The sequence below is a fragment of the Hylobates moloch genome, unplaced genomic scaffold (assembly GCF_009828535.3).
Source record: "Hylobates moloch isolate HMO894 unplaced genomic scaffold, HMol_V3 SCAFFOLD_29, whole genome shotgun sequence".
Taxonomy (NCBI): domain Eukaryota; kingdom Metazoa; phylum Chordata; class Mammalia; order Primates; family Hylobatidae; genus Hylobates; species Hylobates moloch.
In genome coordinates this window covers 4083722-4105270 of record NW_026652304.1, presented here as the reverse complement: position 1 = coordinate 4105270, position 21549 = coordinate 4083722, and the positions used below count along the sequence as shown (strand labels likewise).

Below are 21549 nucleotides of genomic sequence, written 5' to 3'. Positions count from 1 at the left end.
TGATGTGATGTGATGTGATGTGATGTGATGTGATGTGATGTGATGATTCAAAAAGCTCAATCTGAGGCCGGGCGCCGTGGCTCACACCTGTAATCCCAGCACTTTGTGAGGCCGAGGCGGGTGGATCATGAGGTCAGGAGATCGAGACCATCCTGGCCAACATGGTGAAACCCTGTCTCTACTAAAACTACAAAAATTAGCCAGGCGTGGTGGCGCGTGCCTATAATCCCAGCTACTCAGGGGGCTGAGGCAGGAGAATTGCTTGAACCCGGGAGGCGGAGGTTGTAGTGAGCCGAGATCGCGCCACTGCACTCCAGCCTGGGCGACAGAGCAAAAATTGACAGTGACTCGGACTAAGCTGATGGTGGTGGATGAGGGAGAAGAGTAGGTGAACTTGGAGATATTTATTTAGAAGGTCAAATCTCCAGAACTCAATGACTGATTGGATATGGGAGTGATAGAGAAGAAGGCATCAAAGATGACTCAAGATCTCTGGCTTGTGTAACAGGATGGCGGGCTATTCACTGACACCAGGAATTCTGGAAGGGAACAGGGTTAGAGGGAAAGATCACACATATTGAGCTGTTAACGTTTCCACTTAGAGGAAATGTTAAGTAAACAGCTAGGGTTCAGTGGAGATGTCTGATGACTAAAGCTGTAGGCCATCTCTGTGTAAGCAATAGCTGAGGCCACAGCATGGACAGAATTTCCTGCTCGCCTGGAGAGAAAGTGAGCGGCCTGGGCTGGAGGAACTCTGCGACTTCGCAGCTGGTTATAGGTAGAGGGGGGCGATATCATATGGGACTCAGGAGGGACTGATCTGCGAAGGAGGAAGAAAACCAGAGGGTGCGCATCAGGAAGGCCAAGGGGAAAGGGGTCACCAAACGCTGCTCCAAGTGACTGGTGAAACCTGAGACGTCCCTCAGACTCAGTCAGTGGGGTCAGTGGGGTTTCGCTGGAGGGAGACAAGTGGGTAGATTTAAGATATTGAGAAGGCAAAATCAACTGGACTTAGCCATGGGGGAGACAGAGCCTGGCCTCAAATTAGATCACTCCACCTCCTCTTCCACCTTCAGATCCCAGCTTCATCCTCACTTCCTCAGGAAAGCATCCCCTACTCCCTAGACTCAGCAGATCCCTCTCACGAGCTCTCACTGCACCCTCCCGCTCCTTCCTGGCACTGGGGAACGTTGGCACCCATCCAGGGGATCGTCTGGGTCTCCCTTCTTTAAACTATGAGTTACTCTTGCTCACCACAGAACTCTCAGTGCCCAGCATTGTGCCTAATAATTATAAGGACTCAATTTAAAAGCTGTTGAATAAACGACCGGCTGAGAAGAAACTCAGCTGAGAAGCAGCTGGAGGAGAAGCCGAAGCCAAGGGAAGAGCTGACCGGAAAGATCCAAACACAGGCGTGACTGACATGGTCTAGGGACCAGAAAGACAGGAGTGGGGCTGGAGCACGAGGAAAGAGCCCGGGCAACAGGTGTAAAGGGAGGGGTAAGGATAAGCTCTTAGAGAGCCAAGGGCCACCACGCCACTCATGCCTTCTCCCGAGAAGCCTGGCAGCCAACCCATATGCAGACGAGGATGACATTTTGAGTTCGCATTGCTGTGCTCTCTCTCGCCTGTGACCTTTCCTGCTATTTTCTCAGAGGAGATTAGGATAGTCACAAGTTTATAAAACAAAAAGGATGCGGTGGCTCATGCCTGTAATTCCAGCACTTTGGGAGGCTGAGGCGGGCGGATCACCTGAGGTCAGGAGTTCAAGACAAGCCTGACCAACATGGTGAAACCCCATCTTTACTAAAAATACAAAAATTAGCTGAGTGTGGTGGCGTGTGCCTGTAATCCCAGCTACTGGAGAGGCTGAGGCTGTAGAATCGCATGAGCCTGGGAGGCGGAGCTTGCAGTGAGCCGAGATCGAGCCACTGCACTCCAGCCTGGGTGACAGTGCAAGACTCCATCTCAAAAAAAAAAAAAAAAAAAAAGAAGAAGAAGATAAATATCTCTTTCGCTATTGAGGCTGAACTCTTGAGGCTTGTACAGTGAGGAGAAAATATCAACAGGGATGTCTGTGGTCAAAAGGAAGAGGGAGGCCAGGTACAGTGACTCACGCCTGTAATCCCAGCACTTTCGGAGGCCAAGGAGGCAGGATCACAAGGTCAGGAGATAGAGACCATCCTGGCTAACACAGTGAAACCATGTTTCTACTAAAAATACAAAAAAAATTAGCTGGGTGTGATGGCATGCACATGTAGTCCCAGCTACTCGGGAGGCTGAGGCAGGAGAATCGCTTGAACCTGGGAGGCGGAGGTCGCAGTGAGCTGAGATCACACCACTGCACTCCAGCCTGGGCGACAGAGCAAGACTCCAACTCAAAAAAAAAAAAAAAGCGGGGGAAGAGGAAGCAGATCGCTGGTCCTTTCCAGCCCAGCAGAAGCTGAAAAATAGGGGAGATGGAAGGAGGAGGAGGTCCTCACCCTGCCCCCCTATTCTGGCTCCACCCAGCCCAACCATAGGAGAGGGGGAGATGGAGAAACATCGAGACTGTGTGAACAAGAGGCTGAACCAAAGGCTGAACCTTTGTTTTTCAGCACAGCCTGGGCAGATTGCAAGCCCCTCAGAGAAACCGGGTTTCTGCAAGGCTGCCTTGGAGGAACATGCCTTGGAGGAGAGGTGAGTCTGAAGCCACACCCCATCCCTCACGTGACCCCAGGCCTGGTGGACTGTCTGGGGATGGACAAGCTGGCGCCAGTGAGCAGAGAGCATTTTAAGCCAGCATGGCTCCCAGAAGGCCACTTCCATGTTTCCTGTTTAGAGGCCAGGCCAGCCCAGCCACTGTGCAGCAGAACCCATTGAGGGCCCCAGACCCCTTTTCCGGCCAATACCAGGTCTCAAAGGCCCCAGAGGCCATCTGAGACGGGAGGGGGCAGAGAGGAACCACAGAGCCTGAGTCGCCCAGGAGACAGAAGAAACGGAGGCCCCACCTGATGTACACTGGCAAATGTAAAGTGTACCCTCCCCTACCTAAAAAAGAGGGGAAGAGATCGTGCCTGTCATAGAAAATGAGGTCCGTTTTCTGTGTCCCTGAAGCAGTAAAGTGAACAATTGATGACACCCTCCCTCACATCACCCCCAAGACACATGCATCTTTTCAATGTAGTCAAGTCCACCCTCAGTTAATTCTCAAGGGAAAATAGCACCACCACAATTATTTTAAAAATTGTTTCTTGGCCGGGTGCTGTGGCTCAAGCCTGTAATCCCAGCACTTTGGGAGGCCGAGGCAGGCGGATCACGAAGTCAGGAGTTCGAGACCAGCCTAACCAACATGGTGAAACCCCGTGTTTACTAAAAATACAAAAATTAGCCAGGCGTGGTGGCGCGTGCCTGTAATCCCAGTTACTCAGGAGGCTGAGGCAGGAAAATCTCTTGAACCCAGGAGGCAGGGGTTTCAGTGAGCCGAGATCAAGACACTACACTCTAGCTTGGGTGACAGAGTGAGATTCCATCTCAAAAAAAAAAAAAAAATACTGTTTCTTAATTGCTGCTCTCTTTTCAGGGTCTCCTTCCATATTTGCGTTTAACCTTTCACAAGCCATCTCTGACACCTTTGGTGGGTGTAGGAGGCAGTGTTCAGTGGTGAGAGAGAGGAAGGGAACCTGGACCCTGGCAGAGCTCTCAGTCGCCCTGGGAGCCCACTCCTCAGCACACAGACAGGAATACACACACCAAAGGCATCCACTCATCTGCACGTTCCTTCATAGACTCAGCGCAATTCCTGAATATCTACTACAAGGCTCTGCACTGCGTGCTAAGAAGAGACATCACCCCTGCTTTTGGAGCTCTTTTTTTTTTTTAAGAAATGGAGTCTCACTCTGTTACCCAGGCTGGAGTGCAGTGGTACAATCATGGCTCACTGTAGCCTCGACCTCTCAGCCTCAGGCAATCCTCCCACCTCAGCCTCCCAAGTTGCTGGGACTACAGGTGCGCACTGCCACACCTGGCTAATTTTAAAAATTTGTTGTAGAGATGAGGTCTGGCTATGTTGCCCAGGCTGGTCTTGAACTCCTGGCCCCAGGTGATCCTCCCATGTTGGCCTCCCAAAGTGCTGAGATTATAGGCATGAGCCACTGTGCCTGGCCTTGGAGCTCATTTTTAAGATCTGTAGAGGGTTCTGTCTGCCAGGGCACTTTGCACGTTTTGCCTCATTTAATCATTACAACAAGCCCTTGAGGAAGTGACCCTGTCCCCATTTTACCCTTGAGGAAACTGAAGCAAGTGTGTCCAATTCTCTGATCTAGGGGCAGCCCTCAAAGCCTGACCCTTTAGGCTGCAAACTCTTCCTCCGTAGTCTCCCGAAGACCATTGATTCCCCTCAACTCCATCTATACCCCAGAATCCAGATGGCAGCTCCTTTGGAGCAATAGTAACCCACAGTTTAAATGCTCATGCTTAGAAAAGGCAACTCATGCCCTTATTAACCAACACTGTGAACCAGCTCATCAGGCAGCAAGCCAAGAGCCAGGCCCTGGGAAAAGGAGACAGGAGCTGGGAGTTTTGTTTTTGTTTTTTGTTTGTTTTTGAGACGGAGTTTTGTTCTTGTTGCCCAGACTGGAGTGCAATGGCGCAATCTCGGCTCACTGCAACCTCCACCTCCCAGGTTCAAGCGATTCTCCTGCCTCAGCCTCCCAAGTAGCTGGGATTACAGGCATGCACCACCACACCTGGCTAATTTTGTATTTTTAGTAGAGACGGGGTTTCTCCATGTTGGTCAGGCTGGTCTCAAACTCCTGACCTCAGGTGATTCGCCTGCCTTGGCCTCCCAAAGTGCTGGGATTACAGGCATGAGCCACTGCACCCCACCAGAGCTGGGAGTTTTGAATGACCGAAGGTACAAAGAGGAAGTGGGTTGGCACCCAAGGCAAATTTTGCCTGCCTGACAACTGTGCCTGGGGTAGCTGCAATCAGAGTGCCAGCCAGTTTCAGTAACTAGACAATCCAATTGTATACCACTGGATCTTTGACTATCGCCAAGTAGTTCCTGCAGAGGCTAGGGGCTCCCAGAACAGTCACATGTGGAGGAAGGTTGTGGCTGTGGGCGAGAGGAAAGAGAGGAGCAATGATTCCTCAGGGGTCTGAGATGTGAAGGGAAGCTGCTGTTGCCACTCTGTTTCTTATTGGGGGTTCAATTGCAAACACTCTGATCCTTCTCACCAGGAGATCTCTCCCCAGCTCAAGGCAGGGGAAAGAGACCGTGAGCAGGGGCTGCTCTGGGAGGTTTCACCTTACAAGAAATGGGTGCAGACAGGCAGGAGCCCAAGGCTAACGTCGGACAGAACAGATTCAGGGTCTCAGAAGCAAGTCTGACCCCCAGCCCGGTCATAAACCTCCACCATTCTCTTTCTTGCCTGCTGGGAACCCACTGAGAGGGGCATGATGAAAACTGAGAGGTTTGATTTCAAGCCTGATCTCTCTCTTCCTTGGGGATCCCTTACTCCAGCACAAACCAGAGCCTGCAGAGTGTCCTGAGAGTATAAAAATGTAAACAACAGCCAAAGCAAAAAGCCCTGTGCACTCCAAAATGAGGACACATTTACATGAAACCCTACTCTGGGGCAGTAAGAGGATGTGAAATTATCAGGTGGTTTCCCCCCAAGGTTGTACTTTGAATCCCATCTTTTCTAGATTTGCCTACAGAATGTAAAACAGGCCAGGCACTTGTGAGTCTTCCCACCCTAGGCAAGAAAATGCTGCAACTGTTGGCTCGTGAGAATTCATGCTCTTCCCACACACCGTGATGCCATTTTGAACATGCTTTCAATGAAAGCTGCCTTCTTTCTAAAAAGTTGCTGGACATTATTCTTAAGGCCAGGTATCTATGGACTCAGGTATTCAGCTGAACGACCTGAGATGATGTCCCTCTCTTTCTCACAGAAACACACACACAGCACTACCTTTAAGGTATGGAGACTGCACTCAGAAATCAGTCTTTGAGCTGCTAGTCCATGAGAGCTACTATTTGAGGCACATGTGGCACCCTGAGGGCATCCTGGGTACCAGCCCTGCAGAGGGTCCCTGTGAAGGGAGTGGGGCCTCACACCTCCTGCCTGCAGCTGACAAGTCCAGGTCTTGTCAACTGCAGCCAGAGCCCGCCTCTGTTCTGCCAGGCTCTGGCTGCAGGACAAGAGCCTATGGGTCAGGGTCTCCTACCCTGTGGCCCTTTCCTAGGCCGGGGGGAGAGCAGAAGGAATGGTAATGTCTGGGGGGAACGCGAGGCATCGGAGAGAGCACTGAATCCAGAGCTGGCTCTTCTTGCTCTGTGACCTCAGGTGAGTTACTCTCTCTGAACCTCTAAAGAAGAGAAATTCCTTTATGAGAAAAATGTATTGACCAGGCCCAGTGGCTCACACCTATAATCCCAGCACTTTGGAGGCTGAGGTGGATGGATCACTTGAGGTCAGGAGTTCGAGACCAGCCTGGCCAACATGGCGAAACCCCAGCTCTACTAAAAAAATACAAAAATGTGGCCAGGCGCGGTGGCTCACATCTGTAATCCCAGCACTTTGGGAGGCTGAGGCGGGCAGATCACAAGGTCAGGAGTTTGAGACCAGCCTGGCCAACATGGTGAAACCCAGTCTCTACTAAAAATACAAAAAATTAGCCAGGCATGGTGGCACACACGTGTAGTCCCAGCTACTCAGGAGGCTGAGTCAGGAGAATTGCTTGAACCCAGGAGGTAGAGGTTGCAGCGAGCCAAGATCTCACCACTTCACTCCAGCCTGGGCAACACAGCGAGACTGTCTCAAAACAAACAAACAAAAAACTACAAAAATTAGCCAGGTGTAGTGGCAGGCACCTGTAATCCCAGCTACTCAGGAGGCTGAGGCAGGAGAATCGATTGAACCCAGGAAGTGGAGGTTGCAGAGAGCCGAGATTGGACCACTGCCCTCCAGCCTGGCAAAAGAGCAAGATTCCGTCTGAAGAAAAAAAAAATAAAAATAAAATGTATTTCTTTATTTCAAGCATATGTAAAATAACCACCTTGAATCCTCACCCGTTAGAGATGAAAAGGCCTTTTAAGGTTTAGTCCAACCTCCTAATTGTGTAAATAGGGCTCAAGCCAGGTGACCTACCTGAGGTCACACAGCTGGATGGCTGAAAAGGGACAGCTGTACAGTTCAATCTATAGCCACTTGCCACACCTTAGTTAAAATTAGTTAAAATTAATTTAAAAAATAAAATGTAGAAGCCAGTTCCTTGGTTGCACTGGCCACATTTCAAGTGCTCAAACGCCACATGTGGCAAGTGGCTCTGTGGGGACAGGGCAGGGGCGGGCCTTGCCCTCACTGCGGGGAGTAGTGTTGGGCAGCCCTGGCCTAGCGGTCCTGTACTTCTGACTTCCCTGGTTTCCTTTATGGGGTACAGCAAGAGGTCCAGCAAAACTGGGGACAGCCATAAGTCTGTTTACGAGGTCCCCATCTTCCACTCTCCCCACATCATCACTTGGAGTTCTCGTTACGTTGACCCACCTCTTACAAAATGATGAATGATGCCAGCAGTCCTGCTTAGGAGAGCCCATTTCTCTAAAAGTGGGCCAGTAGCCCACTCTGTCAATCTCCAGAGAGCAGCCGCCAGGCCTTCTGGGTTCAGCCAAGCACGACCAGTGGCGTTGGGCTAAACATTCTGAAGCACTGGGAAAAGAAGGCCACAGAAACTTCCACCTATTGGGTCATGGCTAGGAAGCACAGGTGGGGATCAGGGTCTGATTCAAGCCAGTGTTGATCATAGTCAAGCCTGTCAAGTCCCTTCCTGTGTAACTGAGAGGGTCAGAACAAGAACTGATGGCCCACTCTAACATTCTCTGTGCTAACAGGGGACACATGGCCGAGTGCCTCCCGAAAGGCAGAGGAAAAATAAATCCCTGGCCATAAAGCATAGTATTATCTGTAATTTCACATTCTATGTCAGTGGGTTATCATATTTTTGGGGATGACAGACCCTTTAAGTATCTATTGAAAGCTATGAATCCTTCCCCCAGAGAAACACATATACGTACACAGACATGCCACATTGCGTATATCATTTCAGGCCATTGCTGGCTTTGAAGATAGAAGCGGCCATGAGCTGAGGAACACAGTCTCCAGAAGCTGGAAAAAATAAAAAAGACTCTCCTCTAGAACTTCCAGAAGGACGCTTCCGGGGGACAGAGCCACAGCCAGGAACAGGCACACTGAAGAACATTCCCGCCAACAGGAGCCACACTTCTCATCCACTCAAGGTGGAAAGAACAGGTGTCCCACTCGGTCTTTAAGCCCCTCCCCACCACTGCAAGGCCAGACAGTGCATGAAGCAGTACTGCCTTCAAAAACAGAAAATGGCAATGTCTGCAATACTACAAAACCTCAGTGAAAGGGAATTTTCAGAAACCATGTTTCTGAGGTTAATTGAATTTTGAGGTCAACAGATAACAATGAGACACCACTTTGGGTTTCAATCACCCATTGCCTGTGAAGGGTCAGCACCCACTTGAACCTTTCATGACTAAGGATATGGCAGACCCGGAGGGACATGAGTCCTACTGAAAGTCCCATTGGAGGACACAACAGATGTCACTGCAGAAGGAGCAGAGGACGGGGTGGAACCTCACACCCCACTCTCCCCAGAACTTGCCTTTAAAAGGAACAAATTAAGTCCTGTGATCAGGTGGCAGTTGTGCCATTTGTCTCTTTTCCCTAACTACTGGGATCCAGGGGCAGAGAGAAGGGATATGTGTGTGTGTAGACACATTGCGTGTGTGTGTCCGTATATGACACACACAGAGCACAGGTACATGTGTTCTGGTTAACTCAAGTGTTTTGGAGGTAGTCAGTGTGTGAGAACATTTATGCTCTGAAACATTCTTCGTAGTAAGTCTGAGTAAGGGTTTCGATGTGTGACCCGCACAGACTGAGCATGAGAAAATTAATCTGATTGCAATCGTGGGAGGTGGGGGGCAGAGGTGGGGGACCAATGGATGTACCCAGGACACATTATGGTCATGTACAAACAGAGGATGTGGCTTAAGTTTGACTCCAAGCAGCAACAGAGACTCCCATAAAAACAAAACCCTCCACCACTATCCTATTATAACAATTTCTAAAACATGCCCGCTCCCCAAAGAGATTCTCTGGGGACTGGGCATATTTCTTGTTGCCCCTGAAGTAGTCTTTTTACCCTACAGCCACTCTGCTGTTTTGATTTGGAATCACAGAACTCATACAACCTTAGGGCTGGGAAGGTCTTTGATTTAAGCATTCAAAGCCTTCCTTCTATGGAAGCCCAGGGAGAGAGGTTCCTTGCTCAGGTCATATAGAGGCCAGGCCCCTCTCACAACCCCTTCTAGTCTTTCTAGGACCCTCAGAACCTACTGGATTCTTAAAAATCCTTTTAGCTTCCCAGAGATCTTAAATTGAGCAGAATTTCATAGATTTACCTATCTGGTGCCTATATATGACATGGGTGACAATGTGACAGAGACCCCATGGTCCAGCCCCTAAGTCCCAGGAGAAGGAGAGGGCTGCATCGCCTGCTGATGTCATCAATGCCAGGGAGACTTAGCTGGTTAAAAGTTGAAAAAAAAAAAAAAAAAAAACCAACTCTCAGTACACACCACAAAAAGTGCAGGGACAGTCCCTGAGGCTGGACCATCTGGGTTGAACCATTGCAAACCTAGGTCCTGCAACACCAAATCCGAAGTAAGCCCAAATCCCCAGGGGAAACTCTCGGAGGCTCTGTTGACACATTTGGCGCTGTTGAGAATTGCTTTTCTGGACTCCCACCTATGGTGGGAGTAACTCAGCTTTTGAAAAGGGAAGCACATATATTTACAGCTGGGAGTGAACTGTTTCCTATGGCTCTGCCCTTTGCACAGCTGTAACAAAGCCAAGTGGTGGAATAATCCACTTGTTTGGGCAACGCCCCACTTCGTCCAGCAGGGTGTTGGGGGAGGCTGCAGAGATTCTGTCACAGAGGAGCTCAGCCAAGACAGAGAGATAACAACTCGGGCATGAGGCCGGCATTCCCAAAACCCACAAAGATGCCAACACACAAATGTTCACACAGCCGCCTCTGCAGCTCAGGGGGCCACAAACAAATCTCTCAAACTTAAGGGAGCCGCAACACCGCCTCCCCAGCAACCCCAGCAGAGGGCTTCCAGCGCACTTCAAAGCACACCTTCCCCTCTGATGCTCATAACCTTGAGAGAGTAGAAGAGATATTTGTGGGCCTCTTTCACAGAAGAGGAAATGAATCCTGCAGCTTTCCCAGAGTCTCGCAGCTGGTTAGGGACAGACTCCCAACAAGAAGCCACATCTGCCAACACTCGACCCAGGGCGCCCCCCTCATTACCACACCTTCCCCAAAAGAAGGCTCTTCCTCTAGGTTATGATGATAACAGCTACGCTTGTTGAACACTTGCTCTGTGTCAGGCACTATCCTAGGCATTTTGTGCACAAAAACCCTCTATGGAGATTTTATCCCAACCGTACAGATGGAGAAAATGAGGCTCAGAGGGGTTAAGTGACTTGCTTAACACCACACAGCTACTAAGAGATGGCACAGGGATTCAAAGCCTGATCCATTGGCCCCAAAGCTCTTTGGACCAAACCACAAAGAAGAGGGACAGTTCTTAGGGCTCCTGTGAACAGGGGCCTCCCCAGCCCCAGCTACAGGATGAAGGGAAGCTACCTCATCGCCACGTTGCTGCCATCAATCACTATGGGTCGCAGAGAACTGGCCAGCGCTCCGAAGTCCTCTTCCAGGGCTGTCTCTGGGCCGCGCTGGGCAGAGTCTGGGACCCCACAGGAGCCCCGAGGCACTAGCCTGGGTGCAGCCGGGTGCTCCAGGGCCCCCGGGCGGCTGCCTGTGCGGATAAGCTCCTGCAGCACGTCGTTGACCAGGGCGCCCTCGCCCAGCTTGCCCAGCACCCGGAGCACGTCCTCCCGGTCGTAGCCCAGCTTCTGGAAGAATTCCATCTTGCTAGGGTGCTCCATGCTGTGCCCAGCGGCCACTGGCCCAGGTCCTGCCCCAGGCTTCCTCCTCTCAGAGCCCTGCAGGCATGAGCTAAAGAGAAAAAAAAACACATCCATCAGGTGTTTCCTGGGCAGACTGGGGCAAGGGCAAGATGTGCCTGCGCTGGCTCCCTCCTGGCCTAGCTGTCAGGAAATCAGGTGGAGCCCAGTCCCACTTGGGACTTTCAGTTGCTCAGTGTGGCTGCAGAGCTGCAGGAGCAATCACGCTGCTTTCACAGTGAGCTCACTGAGGCCTTCACCCCACACTGCTGGGCAGGGCACACACCCGACCACACACCAGGGCTGCAGGGGCTGAGCGTGCACCTAGCACTCGGGACAGGCCAAACACAGGTTTCTTGTTTCTCAGGCCCTGTGGGGGGCTGAATAGTGACCTCCCAAATTCCCATGGTAAATTCCTCACCCCAGTACCTCAGAGTGTGACTATATTTAGAGCTATGACCTCTAAAAGGAGGTCACTAATCCAATATGACTGGTGTCCTTATAAGAAGAGGAAATTTGAACACAGAACACACAGAGGGACCACCATGTGAAGACTCAGGGAGAAGGGAGAAAGCAACCCTGCAGGCACCTTGACCTTGAACTTCCAGCCTCCAGAACTGTGAGACGATGAATTTCCCTTAAGGCCCCAGTCTGTGGTACTTTGCTCTGGGGCACCCAGCACTTGGGACAGGCCAAACACAGGTTTGAAGCAGACTAACACAGGCCCCTGGCTTACCCAGGGCCAAATGCCCCCGGGCGAATTCTACTCCCAGAAAGGCAGTGCTTCCACCCAAATTCTGCTTGGTGCCCTGCACAGCTTTCCCTAATGATTAACTCAGACCGCACTGAACCGCTGCAATAGAAGGGCCTGCCCCGGCTGGGCGTGGTGGCTCACGCCTGTAATCCCAGCACTCTGGGAGGCTGAGGCGGGCAGATCAAGAGGTCAGGAGATAGAGACGAGCCTGGGCAACATGGTGAAACCCCGTCTCTACTAAAAATACAAAAATTAGCCAGGCATGGTGGCACATGCCTGTAATCCCAGCTACTCTGGAGGCTGAGGCAGGAGAATCGCTTGAACCTGGGAAGCAGAGGTTGCGGTGAGCCGACATTGCACCATTGCACTCCAGCCTGGGCAACAAGAGCAAAACTCTGTCTCAAAAAAAAAAAAAAAAAAGGGCCTGCCCCAAATTTCATCTATCCCAGCCAGGCATTATGGCCTGGCCTACACAGGGGACTGGGGGGTGGCCTGGGAAGGGGGCTGCAGCCTGATAGATGGTTTCTAAAGGAAGATGACGAAACCAACAGGAACACACTAGACAGCATGGGTGCCTCTCTCTTTTCTACCCGCAAAGACCGATATATTTCAAAAAAAATTTTTTAAATACAGAAATAATCATGAAAACATATTTATTGCAAGCGAAAACTCCAAGCAACGTAGAAGCATAAAGAATAAAAAGACATGATGTCTCTTCTGCGCACCCCAAACCCACTCGCTTCCCCTACTGTTTTTCTGCACCCCTCTAGTGCTTTCTTCTCTGTACGTTTACTTGCATGTCTAATAGATAAACACAAATATTGTTTGAGTTGTTTTGTTTTAGTTTTACACAAATGGTGTCATATTATACTTATTGCTCAGCAACTTGCTTTTCTTATTAAAAATGCATTTTGGGGGCTGGGTGCAGTGGCTTATGCCCGTAATTCCAGCACTTTGGGAGGCCGAGGCGGGTGGATCACAAGGTCAGGAATTCGAGACCGGCCTGGCCAACATGGCGAAACCCTGTCTTTCCTAAAAATACAAAAATTAGCCGGGCATGTGGCACGCACCTCTAATCTCAGCTACTTGGGAGGCTGAGGAAGGAGAATCGCTGGAACCTGGGAAGCAAAGGCTGCAGTGAGCCAAGATCGTGCTACTGCACTCCAGCCTGGGCAACAGAGTGAGACTCCATCTCTCAAAAAAAAAAAAAAATGCATTTTTGGCTGGGCGTACTGGCTCATGTCTGTAATCCCAATACTCTGGGGGGCCGAGGCAGGTGAATCGCTTTGGCCTAGGAATTTGAGACCAACCACAGCAACATGGCAAAACCCTGGCTCTACAAAAAATACAAAAATTAGCTAGGCATGATGGCGTTGGCCTGTAGTCCCAGCTACTTAGGAGGCTGAGACGGGAAAATCACTTTAGCCCAGGAGTTTGAGGCTGCACTGAGCCGAGATCATACCACTGCACTTCAGCCCAGGTGCAGAGCGAGACCCTGCCTAAAAAAATATAGAATAGAATAGAATAATGAATAGAATAGAATAGAATAGAATAGAATAGAATAGAATAGAATAGAAGAGTTGGAAATCTTTCCATGCTAGTTTACCTGTTCTACTGCTCACTGTATCCCCAGCACTTAGGACAGTGACTCACACAGTTGAATCTCAATGTACATGTGTTGATTGGTGAATGAATGAATGAGTGAATATGTGCTTCAGTGTTTAACCATATGTCATAGGATGAAAGTTTGTTTTCCATTTTTCGCCGTTACAGATCAGGCTCAGTGAACATTCCGGCACATCCACCTTTCTACCTCATCCTCATCTCAGTATCACAGGCTCCTGACCTTCAGTCCCTCTTCTCCTATTTGACTTCTTTGCATCAATCACTTCTCTCAGCCAGGTTCCCACTTTGGCCTGGCATTCTCTGCAGGCCTGTCCCAGGAGTTCAGGAGCCAGAAAAGATCTAACAATGGCAGAGTCTGGCAGATGAAGGGCATTTCGCAGCCAGCCCCCTGGACAGAGAGGCCTCTGCCACAGTGGCCACCTGCTCACCTCCCACTCCACCTCAGCCCACTGATGGCAGGCACCACGTGAAACAGTGAAACTGACCCCAGGGGCACCAGCCCCTTCTAACTGCCAAATCCAACAACATCTTCACAGTCCTTGCCTTATGCCAATTCTCTGCCGCTTTTGAAACTGGGAACCACTCCTTGACTTGTTATTTTAAATTAAAAAATTGTGGACTGCCCTTTCTTGAAACTCTCTGTTCCCTTAGGCTGTATAACTTGGCCTGATTCTTCTCCCCAATTGGTCCAGCTCTTTCCCCCCTCCTTCGGTGTTGGGGTGCCACCCAGACCCTCCACCAGCACCTATATTCTGATGGGCCCCACAGCTGCATGTCTTGCTCACACCTCCCACTGAGTACCAGGCACAGTTATAAGTCTGTGAGATAAACACTGTGCTTGCTATTTAAGTGCTATGGGAACTCAGAATGCAGTCACACAGAGACATGTGCTAAGTGACTACTTCAGTGGTTCCCAAGGTGTGGTCTAGGGAAGCTTGGGGGACTCCAAGATTTTTTCAGGGCATCTTCAAGGTAAAAACTATTTTTAGGCCGTGCACGGGGCTCATGCCTGTAATCCCAGTACTTCGGGAGGCCGAGGCGGGCGGATCACGAGGTCAGGAGTTCGAGACCAGCCTGGCCAATATCGTGAAACCCCCCTCTCTACTAAAAATACAAAAACTAGCTGGGCATGGTGGTGTGCACCTGTAGTCTCAGTTACTCAGGAGGCTGAGGCAGGAGAATCGCTTGAATCCTGGAGGGAGAGGTTGTGGTAAGCCGTGATCGTGCCACTGCACTCCAGCCTGGGCAACAGAGCAAGACTCCATCTCAAAAAAAAAAAAACTATTTTTATAATAATGCTAAGATGTAATTTCTGTACTTTACTCTTATCCTCTCCTGAGTGTACAACAGAATATTCTAGAGTCTACGTGTTGTGTGATACCACAACAGCTTGAATGCAGAAGCAGGTATGAGAATCTAGCTGTCTTCTATTACCCCAGACATTAAATAGATTTGCAGAAATGTGAATTAGTGCCAGGCTTCTTACTAATTTTTTTTTGTTTTGGAAAATAAAGTTATTTTTCATGAGATATGTCATTTATGTCAGTATAATTGGCTTATTATTATGTAGAAATAAATGAATTTTTTAAGTTCTTAGTTTTCATTTCTAATAAAGTACATATCCAGCGATAGATAGAACCCACATAAACAAAGTCTCTTTAAGAATCTTAATAATTTTTAAGAGTATAACGGGGCTCTGAAACTAAAAAGTTTATTCTTAAATCTAGAGCTGTGCCAACAGGTATTTCCACATAGCTGACTCCATGTCGGTGACCTATAGACACGCCCTCCTTCTCCCAGGGCCCCAGTACAGAACATCCAGTGTCTTTACTCCCTCAATCTGGCCCTCTCAAATCTATCTCCTACTGTCCTTTGCCCCACCCACCCCTCATTCCTGCCATCTTCACCCCATACTTGATAACTATAACAGCCTCCATCTGGCTTGTAGCCGGCATTGTATTTCCAAAACGAGTCGGATCATGTTCGCCACCTGCTTCGAAATCTCCTCATTGGCTACAAGAAATACACCAAATTCCTAGACAGGCTGCCGAGCTTGTCACAAACCAGGCCTGAAACTGACCACCTCACTGCCCACCCCTGGCCCACCTGACCCCTTCTCTAGAGCCATGCTGAACGTTTCCCTGCTCCCTAGACATTCCAGAATGTTCTCACACCAAGCATAATGGCTTGTGCCTGTAATCCCAGCACTTTGGGAAGCCAAAGTGGGAAGATTGCCTGAGGCCAGGAGTTCACAGTGAGATCCCATCTCTTCAAAAAATGTTAAAAATTACCTGGGCATGGTGGCATGTGCCTGAAATCCCAGCCACTCAGGAGGCTGAGACAGGAGGATTACTTGACCCCAGGAGGTTGAGGCTGCAGTGAGCTGTGATCACACCACCGACCCAAGCCTAGGTGACGGAGCAAGAGCCTATCTCTTAAAAAATTAAACTAAACTTAAAAAACAAACAAAAAAACAGAATGTTCTCAGCACGGTGTTTCTGTGTATGCTTTCCTCTCTACCTGGAAGTCTCTTTTTGTCTTGGAAGACATCAAGATTCAGCTCAGATGTTATTCAGAGCAGTCATCCCTGAGCCTACAGACAGAATGAGCAGCTTGGCCATCTCATCTACCACAGCACTTTGCTCACACCTGTCTTATAACACAGTGAATTATCATTCTTCTGTTTCTCAAGACACTGAATTACTCGGGTATCCTGACCTATTGCCTCAGAATCACCAGCACCAGATGATGCCTAGTATATCTGAGGATTTTAATGGATTTGTTTTTTTAATTTTTAGAAATTTTGGGGTCTCACTATGTTGCCCAAGCTGGACTTGAACTCCTGGGCTCAAGTGATCCTCCCACCTTAGCCTTCTAAGTAGCCAGGACCACGGGTGTATGCCACCATGCCCTAATAGATTTTTAAAACTAAATGTCCAAAGCTAAAGTTATCTTTCCTCCTGAAATATCTTTTTCCTTGGGCCCCCAATCTTATTGAATGGCATCCCCCAGAGGCCCAAAGAAGAAATCTCGAAGTCCCCTTTCACTCCTCTCTTATCCTTACCTCTACAACCCACTGGCCAATAATTCTACTTCCTGGACATTTTCCATAACCACCCTCCCCTTCGCACTCACACCACCACCACCACCCTAGCTCATTCACTCCTTAGTGTAATAAACACTTGCCGCTCACTGACTCAACACCAGCACTGTGCTGCATCCCAGCTCTATGAAAACAAAATAAGACAATCCAATGTCAACTCATTCACAATCAATTCAAGAAAATAGACAAAAAACGTTAACAATGAGCTGTAAACCATGAAGATACATGAAGATAAGCACGTACTTTCAATTAGAAAAACGTGCTTTCAAATGTGGTACACATACATCACAGAATACTATGCAGACATAAAAAACAAAATCATGTCCTTTGCAGCAACATGGATGGAGCTGGAGGCCATTATCGTAAGTGAATTAATGCAGAAACAGAAAACCAAATAGCACATGTTCTCACTTATAAGTGGGAGTGAAACACGGAGTACATGTGGACACAAAGAAGAGAACAATAGATACCAGAACTGACTAGACGCAGTGGCTCATGCCTGTAATCCCAGCACTTTGGGAAGCTGAGGCAGACCAGCCTGACCAACATGGAGAAACCCCGTCTCTACTAAAAATACAAAATTAGCCGGGCGTGGTGGCGCATGCCTTTAATCCCAGCTACTCAGAAGACTGAGGCAGGAGAATCGCTTGAAACCAGGAGGCGGAGGTTGCGGTGAGCCAAGATCGTGCCATTGCACTCCAGTCTGAGCAACAAGAGTGAAACTCTGTCTCAAAAAAAAAAAAAAAAAAAAAAACAGGTAAGGAAGGTCTTATCTTCCTTTGAGGGGCAGGGAAGGCCAAGGAACTGTTGGAGAGAACTGAACTGCACAGTGAAGGGAGACTGGCTCTTCCAAGTGGGAAGAAGTGCCGTGTCACACTCCACACCATCATCACAGTCGGACCCAACACACCCTCCAGGCTCTTGGCCACCTGCCTCCAGCCCAGCCTCACCTCCTCCCTGACTGGTGACCAGTTCTTCTCTCTCAGGACGGTTGTCCCCTCAGCTGAGGTCCACCTGCAGCCCAGACTCCATTAAGGAAGAGGACACTCACCCAGCCTGACAGGCCAGCCTCACACCAGGGCCACGCACTGAGCCCAAAAGGCTTCCAGTCAGGCTCTGCCCTCACCCAGAACATCTGCCTCACAGGCAAACCCCACTGCCACACCCCTCAGAAGCCTTCCCACCCCTGACAGCCCAGCCACCTCCATCCCTCCCCACACAGGCACTGTGACATTTGTTTTAATTTGGAAGAAAAAGAAAGGAAGAGGGAGGAGACGTGGGAGAAAGAATAGAGGATGAGAACTAAGAGAGAAAGGAACAGAATAAAGGAACAGGAGACAGGAACAGAAAAGTTTACCTTCCTGTGGCTCAGCCTTTTTTTTTTTTTTTTTTTTACAGAGAGACAGTCTTGCTCTGTCGCCCAGGCTGGAGTGAAATGGTGCGACCTCGGCTCACTGCAACCTCCACCTCCTGATTATCAACCGATTCTCCTGCCTCAGCCTCCTGAGTAGCTGGGACTACAGGCACATGCCACCACGCCCAGCTAATTTTTGTATTTTAGTAGAAGTGGGGTTTCACTATGTAGGTCAAGCTGGTCTCGAACTCCTGACCTCAAATGATCTGCCCGCCTCAGCCTCCCAAAGTGCTGGGATTACAGACGTGAGCCATGCTCCCGGCCGTGGCTCAGCCTTTGTATCCAAGGCCTTCCCAATACCCCTGGTGGGAAGATGGGGTAGATACAAGTGTTCCCTTCCTGCGGGTGAGGAAACTGACGCTCGGAAAGTAAAGGCTGCATGGCTAGCAAAATGGCAGAGATGATCGGCAGTGACGAAAATGATCTGTCGTTTTGAGATGTGTTCAGGACACAGGCAGCATCTTGTTAGCTGGGTCAGGTGACTTCTCTTCGGTCACCAAGGAACGGCTCTGAGGAAAGTCCAAGTTTCTTTTGCAACTTGAGCTCCATGTGACAGAAACGTGAGCGTTTCCAAAATGAAAACACTGGGGGCTTTCACCTGGGGGGGCGCAAGGACAGCCGCCCGGGGCCCAAGTAGGGGGCAGCTCCCCTGGGGGCCCTCGGGGCACAGCCCGCAGCCCATTTTCTGAGGAGACTGAAGGGGCAGGCGTGTGGCCAGGAGAGCTGTTTTCACACTAAACTGAAAGAATGCATCTACTTCAGAGGCTTTTTCTCCCTTGAGACTTTAAAATCAACTTGGTCCCTTTTTAAAACTTCTAAATACGGAAGAAGCGGGGACAGGAGTGGGGTGCTGCTCTTAGGAGCCCACTGGGCCCTGGGGCCGCAGCCTTCCCCCGGGACATGATGGTCTCTGAGCTGCAGCTCTGCCAACCGCGTCTCGTTTCTTCCTTCCTATTTTGAAGACCTGAAAGTCTGAACGACTTCATTTCAGTTTCCTTCCTCCGTCCTGACTGGAAGTCACACTCTGTCCAGAAGATTAGCGACAACACTTAGAAAATCCTCCAAGTGGCCCCGCAAGGCCCTGGGAGGTCACAGGAGCAGCTTCCTGTTGTCAGAGCAGGCCCCTGGGGGTGGGTTCAGGGTGGCCTGGAAGAGCAGGGAGGAAGGGAGGGGCCCCCACGGCTGGAACAGACCAGATCTGTCCATTCTAGAATCAGCCAGTCCAGGGGAGGGGTCCCAGGTTCTAGTTTGCAGCCTCTGACTAGAAGGGCCCTGAGGAAAAGAGAAACAGAGGAGAGAAGGAGTTGGGGGAGAAGTGGCAGCTCCCACAGGCGCTTCCTTGTATATTATCACATCTGTGGGAACCTCAGTGTCCTGGGAGCCACCTCAGTACTCCCAGTGCAGGGGGGGAAACTGAGGCAAAGAGCAGCTTTGGTGACTTACCTAGACCCCTACTGTAAATAAGGCAGACCAGACTCCCAAAGGTGGCGATTCGCCAAGGCCAGAAGGCACTGCCCAGGGCTGCTCAGGTGCCACCCAAAGGCCAGCGGCCACCATGAGGTGCCATGGAGCAGATCACAGCCAGCCCAGCCCCAAGACCAGCACACTCAACACCTCGCCCCTGCCCCCCAAGTCTGTTCCCGGGTCACCTCTGCCAGCTCCACATAAATCCACGAAATTACGGCCTCCAGAACTCGGCCACCAGGGTGAGGAGAAGTTGTCTTGTCCTGAGCTTCTCCACAGAGGCCAAACAGAAAGTTTCTGGTTCAGCTCAGAGCTAGAGGCCCTCAGTGGAGCTGTCAGTTAGATTTTGAGGAAGTCACAGAGAGGCAAAGACGGTAGTTCATGGGACTAGTGTTTCTCGCCTGGCCTTTATTTTTTTTTTAAGGGAATTTGTAATTTTTAAATTGTCTTTAAATTGTGGTAAATTATATGTAACATAAAATATACCATTGTAACTATCTTAAGGGTACAGGTCAGTAGCATGGAGCACATTCAGACTGCTGTGCAACCATCACCACCATCCAGCTCCAGATCTCTTTTCAGCCTGCAAAACTGAAACTCTCAGCTCATGAAACATAACTTCCCATTTCCCGTCCCCAGCCCCCGGCACCCACCATTGTACGTTCTTTTTAAATAAATATGATGATTCTAGACAGCTCTTAGGAGTGGAACTGTACAGTATTTGTCCTTTTGTCACCGGCTTATTTTGCTCAGCATTATATCTTCAATACAAACTCCCGGGTTCAAGCAATCTTCCCACCTGAGCCTCCTGAGCAGCTGGAACTACAGGCACACACTCCCATGGCTGGCAGGTTTTTTTTTATTTTTTGTAGAGATGGGGGTCTCACTAAGTTGCCCAGGCTGGACTCAAACTCCTGGCCTCAAGGGATCCTCCCTCCCTGGCCCCACAAAGTGCTGGGATTACAGGTGTTAGCCACCACTCCCAGCCAATTTCTCTTATTTTTGAGGCTAAATAACATTCCTTTGTATGTATACACCACATCATGTTTATCTATTCACCCTTCAGTGGACACTTGGGTTGCCTCTGCCTCTGGGCCTGTGTGAATGATGTTGCTGTGAACATAAGTGTGCTGGCCTGGCCTTTTGCTTTCTCAGACTTGTCCCCTGCTCTTCTGCATTGTGATGGTTTCTCTAAGGCGGACACACAAGCATTTAAGCCCTGATCCACATCCCGGAGCAACCCTACTGGAGTCCACATCCCAGCCTGTTCATGGGTCAGGGATGGGCACCCCATGGTTGGCATCGTCTGGCCTTAGAGAAAAGCTCATAATCTTGGGGGCCACAGCTGAGATTTCTTATGGCTGCAGGGAATTTGTCTTCATTGCAGTCAGATTAAGATTTAGTTCAGTTTCCTCATTAGCCTTTGTGAGGCCCACAGAGGCATCCTCTATAAGAGATGCTACCAAAAGTTCCTGGCTGCATTCAGCCTGGAAACTAGGCTTCCCATAGATGATAACGAGTCTAGAAGATGCTCTCATGAGCAAGGTGACAGGGCTCAAATGTGCCTGGGAGTTCTACTCTTTCTGATTTCCTAACATGTAAATATCTTCAAAGGCCACAGCAGGAGGTTTTACTGAAACTGAAGAGCTTCCTCTGTTTAATCTTCCCCCCAAAAAAGTCATCTGGAAATTAAGCACGATTTTGCTAAAATGAGCAAGGACTTCACCTAAATGAAAGTAAAGAGGGTTATCTTATTTTTTTATTTAGCACTTAAAATAATTTAGAGTGTAAGAAATCAGATTGTTCAGGGTCACACTTCCCCAAGGACTGCTCTCTAACAGCCCTCCTCCTGCCCCTGATCCCGGGTTCCAGTCTCTCTCCTCCACCCCCGGACTCAAGTCTGCGTGGTGTTGGCCACACTGACTGACGGCCAGGAGACATGCACTCACCAGCAGGGTGTGTCCCTCCGGTCTTCACAATGAATGCTGGCCCAGTCGCCAGCAGCCTTCACGCCAATGTTCTCTCGTCAGCGAGGCCAGGCCCCCAGGTGCCACTGGAGTCAGAGGAGGGCAGCTGGCGTGTGCCAAGCAGCCACTAGGAGCCACTTCATGCCAATGCTCCACTTCCTGCACGCCAC

The 21549-nt window shown here is 49.7% G+C and overlaps 1 protein-coding gene across 4 annotated transcripts in view; it reads right to left on the bottom strand.

The window, feature by feature from the left end:
• The window catches only part of LOC116463225 (probable ribonuclease ZC3H12D), a 37409-nt gene extending 15860 nt beyond the window's left edge, over positions 1 to 21549 (bottom strand). The window contains exons 1-2 of one of the 4 annotated variants that reach the window (XM_032146235.2): positions 21362 to 21549; positions 10729 to 11103 (exon numbers count right to left, since the gene is read on the bottom strand). In XM_032146235.2, the coding sequence (XP_032002126.1) occupies positions 10729 to 11033 (305 nt within the window). In that variant the 5' untranslated portion in view covers positions 11034 to 11103; positions 21362 to 21549. Of the gene's footprint in view, positions 1 to 10728; positions 11104 to 17484; positions 17604 to 19597; positions 19677 to 21361 lie in introns of those variants that run through there. The other 3 variants (XM_032146234.2, XM_032146237.2, XM_032146238.2) reach the window with 3 other exon arrangements.